The sequence below is a fragment of the Poromitra crassiceps genome, assembly GCF_964638095.1.
Source record: "Poromitra crassiceps genome assembly, chromosome: 23".
In the NCBI taxonomy this organism is placed as follows: Eukaryota; Metazoa; Chordata; class Actinopteri; order Beryciformes; family Melamphaidae; genus Poromitra; species Poromitra crassiceps.
The window spans coordinates 21,222,431-21,231,656 of record NC_139639.1 but is presented as its reverse complement, the minus strand read 5'-3'; the positions used below and the strand labels follow the sequence as shown (position 1 = coordinate 21,231,656).

General features: G+C 40.1%; 1 protein-coding gene across 1 annotated transcript in view; it reads left to right on the top strand.

The window, feature by feature from the left end:
• Nucleotides 1–1,751: 1,751 nt before the first annotated feature.
• The window catches only part of LOC310796830 (paired box protein Pax-3-like), a gene marked incomplete at both ends in the record, with an annotated part of 8,452 nt that continues 977 nt past the window's right edge, over nt 1,752–9,226 (top strand). The window contains 5 exons of the mRNA XM_083659061.1: nt 1,752–1,836; nt 2,462–2,697; nt 3,306–3,435; nt 3,652–3,795; nt 5,169–5,173. Of these exons, the coding sequence (XP_083515187.1) occupies nt 1,752–1,836; nt 2,462–2,697; nt 3,306–3,435; nt 3,652–3,795; nt 5,169–5,173 (600 nt within the window). The remainder of the gene's footprint in view (nt 1,837–2,461; nt 2,698–3,305; nt 3,436–3,651; nt 3,796–5,168; nt 5,174–9,226) is intronic.

Sequence of the window (9,226 nt, the reverse complement as noted above, 5' to 3'; positions counted from 1 at the left end):
AGTGTGAGACACTGCACTAGCCTACTGCTATCAACGGGGTACTAGTGCTATATTATGTTGTTATCAATATAATCAATATAATAACTTTAGGACTAGGCCTACTACTACTACTCCTCATATACTTCTACTACTACTACTACTACTACTAGACCTAATAATAATAATAATAATAATAATAATAATAATAATAATAATAATAATAATAATAATAATAATAATAATAATAATAATAATCGGAATAGCCATAACAATCATAGTATCTGACATTATTATTATAATTTCACAAAATCAAAAATTGTAAGAGTGGTTAGTATAACCCATCAAATATTTGTCTCACCTGTTGCTCTCTCTCACCCCCCCCCCCCCCCCCCTCTCTCCCATCTCTCTCAAAAGCAGTAGCAGTATGTTTCTATAGTCGTAATTATGCAAACCTACTTCGCAGGTCCATGGACAGGCAGGTTAGGCTACTACAGCAATGACACTTAAAACTGAAGTTATTGATTACTCTCCCATGTGCTGCTGCCTCTTGGCGCCCTGCATAGAGTTTTAATCCGGTTAGAGAGCACCTGGGACGCAACGCGCAATAAAAAGATCTTAAAGAGAGCTCAGTGGATTGCTTTTTTTTAATAGATTATAGATGCAACCTAATTCACAATAATAGCCTAACCAATCATATAATATAATATAATATAATATAATATAATATAATATAATATAATATAATATAATATAATATAATATAATATAATATAATATAATATAATATAATAGGCTATTGCCTAATAGTCTATACGGATTTTGGACTGTTATTATTATTATTATTATTGATGTTATTATTATTATTATTATTATTATTATTATTATTATTATTATTATTATTATTATTATTATTATTATTATTATTATTATTATTATTATCTTCAGTGTTTGCTCATCTTTGTCTTGTTCTCGGTTGCAGCGATGACCAATTTCCCACGGGCATCATTAAAATAATAATTTAAACGATCCTGTCTAAATAAATATGCCTATAGCTATGACTATAATCTCACATCCAATGTAACCTATGTAGGGCTGCTTTTAGGGACATTTGGATTTGTTTGGAGGCAGAATGAATGATCAGTAGCCTATACAAATTTCATAAAATGCTTATAGGCTGTTAATGAGAGTTTCACCTGCATTTATTTATTTATTAGCTTTATTCAAATACCGTTCAGTTGTGCACTGAAAAGTTGAGTGCTCGGCGCAAGCTTGTTGTGACACAACAAGTTGAACTCGTGAGGTCAACCCAGACCAAAGGGAGCTCCCACTGTCCAATCACAAAGCTCCTCCGCTGCCTGGACGTCCGGGTCCTTGACCAATCAGCGGGCAAAGCGCGGAGTCAGAGGGGACAACGACCACAGATAAAATGTTTGACTTCCATCCATCCTCCCAAACCTCCCAGGACTGTTAGCAACAACCTTGAGAGCGGGCAGTCATTTTAACTTTGCTTCACCCAGCACTTTTGACTAAAACTACCACTTTAGCACAGTTATCAGCACTGGATAGCATACTGGTCTGCAGCATTTCCGTGGGATTCCATTTTTTTCTTGGCGAGGCAACCTGTTACTCGAGGAACTGGAGGCTGCCTCGTACACGCCTGTAGACGAGGCAAAACACTGCAAACTAAAGTGTGTATGTGTCTGGGGGATTAAACGCGCAACGCAAAGGCAGTTTGGTGCAGTGAGTCGCTGCCTGGCGGAGGGTCAGGAGTCATGACAGCGCTAGCAGGAGGCTTACCGAGAATGATGCGGCCAACTCCACACCAGAACTACCCGCGAGGAGGATACTCTCTGGAAGGTAGGACCAGCTGCTACTGTTGTTCTTAACCTGCAGAAAAGCTTGACAAACTGAAAATATCTTCCTCGACAAGATATCGAGTCTATAAACATTTTATTTCTCTTCAAACAAGTGCATGAAAAAAATCACGTTTCCCATGCATATCCTAAGGCTATTTTGTTTCAGGATTTGTCTTGAGTTTTATTTTGTTTAGCATAGCCTACTGAATGGCTCATTCAGGTCTCATTCTGCTCTGTTTCAAAATGGGCCATTTTTTACATTAAATTCAGAAACATGAAACCGCGTCGAAAACAATTGACACTGCCAGAAGTGTTCCTCTTGTTTCATCAAAATTAAGATTTTGAAACTGAGTAAAATATCTAATTTTTCTTTTTTTGCAGTAACGGGCACGGCACAACTTTGACTTTATAAAAGTTCCAAATTCAACTTCTCGTGCATGAAATCCAGCATAGCACAGTTGTTGGCCTTATCCTCTAATAACAACCAAATTGATAATTCGCTTCTACAATAGGTTATAAAAAGAGAGAGAACATACAGTGGAGGCTATAGGAGGCCTTGACTTTTATGATGGGTCGAGTTGTTTTGTATTGTGGTTACTGAGCGGTCTGCACTGCCCCATGTCCAGTGTCCACTCCGCTAGGCCAGGGTCGGGTCAACCAGCTCGGCGGGGTCTTCATAAACGGCAGGCCTTTGCCCAACCACATCCGGCACAAGATCGTGGAGATGGCACATCACGGCATCCGGCCCTGCGTCATCTCCCGCCAGCTGCGCGTGTCCCACGGCTGCGTCTCCAAGATCCTCTGCCGGTACCAGGAGACAGGCTCCATCAGGCCGGGGGCCATCGGAGGCAGCAAGCCAAAGGTGAGAGATCCATAACAGTGATGTGGCCTATTGGATGAATAAAATAAGCTCCAGACGGTGATCATCACGAGGAAAACGAGCACCAGGCTCAATAAAACGCTGTATTTTTTGTTGTAAAGCACAAGGACACATTAATGCTTTACCCCTCTTAATATGGCATATTACGCTTACGGTTATGAATGTGGATATTAGGCTATATATGTGCCTACAACGGTAAGTAAACAAATCAAATCAATCTTCAGGTGGGAAAAGGAAATTAAAATGGATTTACCCTCATGCTACTGCTGGCAGCATCATCATCTTTATGCCCTAATCAGTTGTTAATAAGAACAATGTTTTGATTTGATTCAAAGTCGGTCGAATTCATCAGGACTTTTGTGAAAGGGCCATATGACACAACTTGGGGATTGTTTGACTTTATGGTTTACTTGTTATATGCTATATACCGAAATATCATGATATAACTTTGCATTTTGCATGTTAACTTCTAAACACATTTTACAACTGCCTGCATCAACACAGCAAAACAAGAAAATCTTATACTGCATATTTCACATAGTTTACTTTGAATATATAAATTGATACAGCTCTTCTCACTGCCTTTAAAGCAAACGACTTCTCCAGACGTGGACAAGAAAATCGAGGAGTACAAGAGAGAAAACCCGGGAATGTTCAGCTGGGAAATCAGGGACAAATTACTGAAAGATGGGATCTGCGACAGGAACAACGTTCCCTCAGGTAAACCTGCACATGCAATGCGATTAGATCATAAAAAAACGAGAATAATTGGTTCATATTTATAAAAAATGTTATATGATATAGGCTATTTATTAAACAAAATAAATGCGAGGAATTAAGCACAATTATTGCCTCTTGTCCGAAATTAGCTGTTGGCCTATGGCTTGTATCATTTCTTTTGTAAAATATTTTGTGACCCTTTCTCCTGTTTCAAAGTGAGCGCCATCAGTCGCATCATGCGATGTAAATTCGGAGGAGTGGGTGAGGAAGAGGAGGATGATGATGAGGTGGAGAAGAGGGAGATGGAGGAGAACGAGCGACGAGCCAAGCACAGCATCGACGGCATCCTTGGAGACAGATGTAAGTTTCATTATTTTACAGTCATGCTGATTTTAACTGCTCACCATGCTCTGTGCAGTGCTGCTATAATGTTGCGAATTACAATTTACAATTAAATGGGCGAGAATTCAGTGATCTGATTGGTTGGAGTTCGATACAGGCAGTGCCACATTTGTTTTTGTTCTGTCTTTTGCTGGCAATTTCAGGTGTAACAAGTGGTATGTTGCTTGTATTAAATATACATGTATCTTTATCGATTTTTTTTTTTACCTTTTAACAGATGAAATTGAACAACAACAACAATAATAATAATAATAATAATAATAATAATAATAATAATAATAATAATAATAATGATGATAATAATAATAATAATAATGATATTCATGAGGTTTCCATATGCGCTATTATAAACTTGAATCCTAAAACTATGATTAGGCCTATTAAAATTCGGAATGGGGGAATTTGCTTTTGTGTTATAACCGCAGTTATAAAAAAAAAAAATTTTTGGAAACGTTGTTTTTTCAGTAGCCTAGTTTTAGGTTTTTATGCATGCATTAGCCTTTATGCCACTGAGATTAAATAAATACAAAGGACAAAATGTTATTATGAAGGTAATCAAACATTTGCCCAGCTCACATAGCCTAAGAAACAGTTTTTTTGCGCACAATCGGACACTTGAGGATGAACTTGAGGAGACAAAGCAGCGAGAGTCCATTGAGACTCGCACCTCGGTTTGACGCGCACAAAAGCCAACCTCTAGTGAGCGGCTCAGCGGTGTACAAAAAGACGCCAAGGCTTTTCAAAATGTGGAAAGAAAGGGAGAAAAAACTGCGCTGACAAAAGGCCGCGAGAAGACATTATGAACCCGCAATGAGCGATGAATTATTCAGGAACACCAATGGGCTCAGTCGGACCTGTTTTATAGACTGCTCACTTAGAGGGAAAAAAGACCATTTTCACCTACAAAGTGTTAATTTGTGGCTTTTTCTGCTTAGGGCTAGATTTTGCCTTTCAGGACAAACAAAACAGAGCCTAGGCTAAACACCGTAGACAAACACCTGTTGATTTACGACCTGTTGCGTCTGAGGAATGTATAGGACAGCTTCTGGAGTTGGAAACATAATGCAGCATATTAGAAATTAAAATACCCATATAAATAGGTCTACAAGTGTTTTTGGTGTGATTTGATGGCAAGTCAAATCGAAATAAAGCGCTGGCTCATATTTTGATCACTGTGATTTTCGATAGTTGATTGTTCAGTTTAATAGTAGTTAATAGGGAGATTATAGCCCCATATAATACACAGTAAAGTTAGTTAATGCAGTTAGCAGCTGGAAGGAGGCTCCTACGCTAATGATTTTAACCTGTTAAAATGTGTAAATTCTCTTCAGGCCCTGTAATTAAATTGATCACTCCCCGTTATTTTTGCGCACCAGGCTTTTGTTAACAGTCTTTGCGCAATGGGCATGACGCTCAGCCATGTGAGCGCAGGGGAACCTCTCCACTAGATTAAATCCAAACCTTTTATTTCTTTCCACTTTCATCTCAGACAAAGTCCGCCCCTTTCCTTTCCGCCTAGGGCGCACACATTCATGCAATATCTATAGGCACTTCCCTCTCCCTCTTCCAGGCCAGACACATCTCCAATACAGATCAGCCATTGACTTCTCTAAACTGCTATCCGCACTTTTTCCACTTAAGGGTCAGAACACATGGTTTCTGTTGGAAATAACTAACCAGAGTAAAATAAGTTAAGATGCATATTTTAAATTGCCCTCTTAATAATTCTTAGCACTTAGCACTTAGACTGCATGCCAGCACCTTTGCTTATTGTCCTCTGTGTACACTTTTTTTTTTTATATTTATTTATTTATTTATTTATTTATTTATTTATTTATTTATTTATTTATTTATTTATTTATTTATTTATTTATTTATTTATTTATTTATTTATTTATTTATTATGTGCTTTGTCTTTTAATATATAAAACAAATAACAGGCTACTAACCAGTTCTAATCCAAATAGCCTATAGGGTGATATCATACATGCAAACAGCACAGAGACACTTTCCCCATACAGGATGGCACTATTTCATTCTTGTGTCTCTTTGTGGAAGTAGTTGTTGTTTTTTTCTTTTATAGCTCTTCATTAGAATGTGAAAAGAGTGGTTTGCCCACTGAGAGAGTGTCTTCTGGCCAAATATTGATTAAGTAGGTGTTTGCAGAGGCTATTGTTGTGGAGGAGAGAGGCCTGTTGCTCTCTGCCCCTTTCTCCTCTACCACTATTGTTGGCTTTCCTTAAGTGCTAAGATCAAAGCTGACTCATTTAGATTTATTTGTCTGGGAAAAGGACGTTGTGTAAGGTTTGTGGGATAAAGTATACTGGCAGCCCCAGGTCTGCATGGCATTAGCAAGTGCCTGGAACATGGTGGGAAAAGGATGCCCTCGAGCTGATTGTAATGTGTGCCGGAATGAATCGGATGCTAAATGGTTTACTTCCCCTTTAAGCTCAACTGTTGCGTATTTTTGCGTTAAGGAGATTTGTTCCCAAATGCATGAGAATATTTAAATAATATCATATTGCCTGAAATTGCATGACTTGGGTATTTCAATCAGTGGTATAGCAGCAGTTATTGGGGCGAGTTTGAAGGAAATAAGTGTGCCTTTTTCAAAGATACATTTCTCCTTAAAAGCAGCAGTGCAAGTATATGTTCAGTGAAGTCAATCTATAATGTGGGAAAAAATAGTAATTGGCAAACGGAATAATCCTAAAATATCACTTTTTTTTTTGCCTATACAATTTCACCATAGCACAATGTAACAAGGACTTGAGGACTTATGGGAGTGCTTATTGTTATTTCATAAAGAATTCACTTCATTAATTGATAGCATCCCTTCAGTTTATTACTATCACATATATACACTGTTAGCACTTTAACCCCATTGAACTAATTAAAGTAACCAAAGTGGTGAAAGAGTAGCCCCACTCTTCCAGGATCTATTTACGGCAGTGGGGCTGAAAAGGGAGTGAGAAGAAGAAGAAAAAAAGAAAGCTCAGAAATACAAACAGTCAAAGGGATAACTTCTCTTTAAAGGGAGTCCTGTGGTGCCAAACTGAATGAGCCCGCTTCTTTCAAATCTGCCATGGTGAACGCAGTCAACATGTAATAATTGGTTTCATTGAGGTGCATTCCAACAATCTGCTGCCATTCTCCTGCCTCCATTGTCCGGAGGCAGGCAAATAGCCAGGGGGACAGGAGGAATCAAGTGCTGACAAAACATGAAAGATTTAGCTGCTTTTGTCAAAGAAACTGAGTAGGACTTTGTTTGTGTAAATAAAGTGGGTTACTGGCTCCCTGTGACTTTGGCATGGATTTGGAGAGAGGGAAAAATAGAGAGAGAGAGAGAGAGAGAGAGAGAGAGACTAAGGAGTGCAGAATGAGCGTATTTGTGTATGAGAGTCCGAGTAGATGTTTTATTTTAAAGAATATACCAAGTCGGCAGAAACTTAGGTTCAAGTAAAGCCTGAGGGGCAAAACGATGACGACAATGAACCTCCACGTGTAGCCCCACATCGAAGCCATCTAATCCAATTATAACATTTCATAACTTCTATTCTCAGGAGACATCTAGGCATATAAACAGATACATTTCTCTCACACGCAGGGAGCAATAGCCTCTGAGTAACAGAGCAATATCCTACTCAGACGAGGGATCTTTCTAAGTTGTGTATTTTGTCATCGGCCCGTGCATTTTGCACGGTGCCTTTGTGAAGGAGGCAGACACTGGCAGCTAGTGGAGACTGTTTCTAGTCACAACAGACAGGAGGCCTCAATGCAACCAGTGGAATGTCTGCTTCAGCCATTTCCATTTTCCTCTCAGGGCCGGGGAATGGAGAAACCTACGTGGGCCTTGCTTTGTGTTTCTTCACTGTTTCCCTGGGTTGTTGGTGCTGGTAAGGCTAGGTCAGGCCAGTGGACTGTCTAACCCTAAACAAACAAACAAAACCCACAATGGAGGTTGATAGTGAATTCTTCCAAATTAATTTAATGGACAAGAATTTATATCTATACAAAAATGATGATGATGATGATAAGAGATTTCACAACGCGTTCTCTTCCCTTCTTCTCGCATATAAATACCCGACACATTTACTCTCTGTGTTGGCATCATTCTCAAGGCTCTGTCTCTCCCCGGAAAAAAAGAGCGAAAAAACCCACACTGGCTGATCTGCAGCTGAATGCCGGCTCTATGCTTCATTAAAGCCTCTTTCTCCGCTGGCACCCGCATTGTGATCCTCCAATATTAATTCAAAGGACAATTAATGAATGCAGGCCAACTTTGAAGTAAGGGGCTGGGGTCTTGCCCCCAGCCGGCCCCTCAACGCTGATGTACTCTCCGCATTCTCCCCACTAACCCCAGAGACACTGGCAAGTGACTGAAAGAGAAGCAGTGAGCAATGGAAGGTCAAGGAGAGGAGCCCCAGCAGAAAAAGAGCTCTCTATTTCCTTGGAAGTATTAGCCAAGCAAAACTCTGTGATGGGGAGGATAAAGGAGTGCGCAGAGAAAAGGGTCGGGGGGTGCGTGGGGGCGAGGGGACTCTGGCAAAAAGGGAACACAATAGGATAGTTAATTGAGTAAAGCCAGACAGCGTTGTCAATCACTTAACTTTGTGTAGCCTCACTTTTTGTGGAGCTGTTTCGTTCAGCACATTGCACATTATGGACACGCCAGCGCAACTTTGCTGCCGTTTTGATTAATGTCCTTTTTTACCCTCTTTGAACAAAGAAAACCAATAGAAGAGAATAGCACTTTATAGGGTTATACGATTCTTAAAAATAACACAATTAAAACGAAAAACATCCAAGTCGGAGTATCTGTTTCTTGCAATAATCTAAACACGGGCCTTAAATATTGAAGAAATGCACGTGAAGCCCATAAAACAAAAAAAACAAGATGCCAACAACGAGGGCGAAATAAAAGGGCACAATGGAAAGGAGGCTGTAGTGTTCTGGGGCGAGAAAGAAGAGCGAGTATGGAATGTGAGGATGGCTTCTCTCTGTGTGTGCAGTTTGTGTGAAGTTTTGTTGCGGGGTCAGTGCTGAGGCCCTCTGCACCGCAGCGCTGCGCAGGGCAGCGGCTGTGGAAAGGTCAGAGGCTAACCTAGGGTCACTTGACTGTTAAAACTATCAGCCTCCAGGAAGACGAGGTTACCATAATGTTTGGCTGAAGATGACAGCTAATGGACTGCCTAATATCAGAGTACTTCATACCAGTGAATAGATGTCGACTAGATAGCACCTTTGTCACTGTAACTCAGCAGATCCTGCACTGAGCTAGACTGAGGTGAATCGGGCTTGGACCTGTGTGGAATGAGTTGGATCTGTGCTGGCTCGGCTCGGCTCGCTCGCTGCCGGACTGGAACGTGCGGCAGACTGGCGCGTTGCT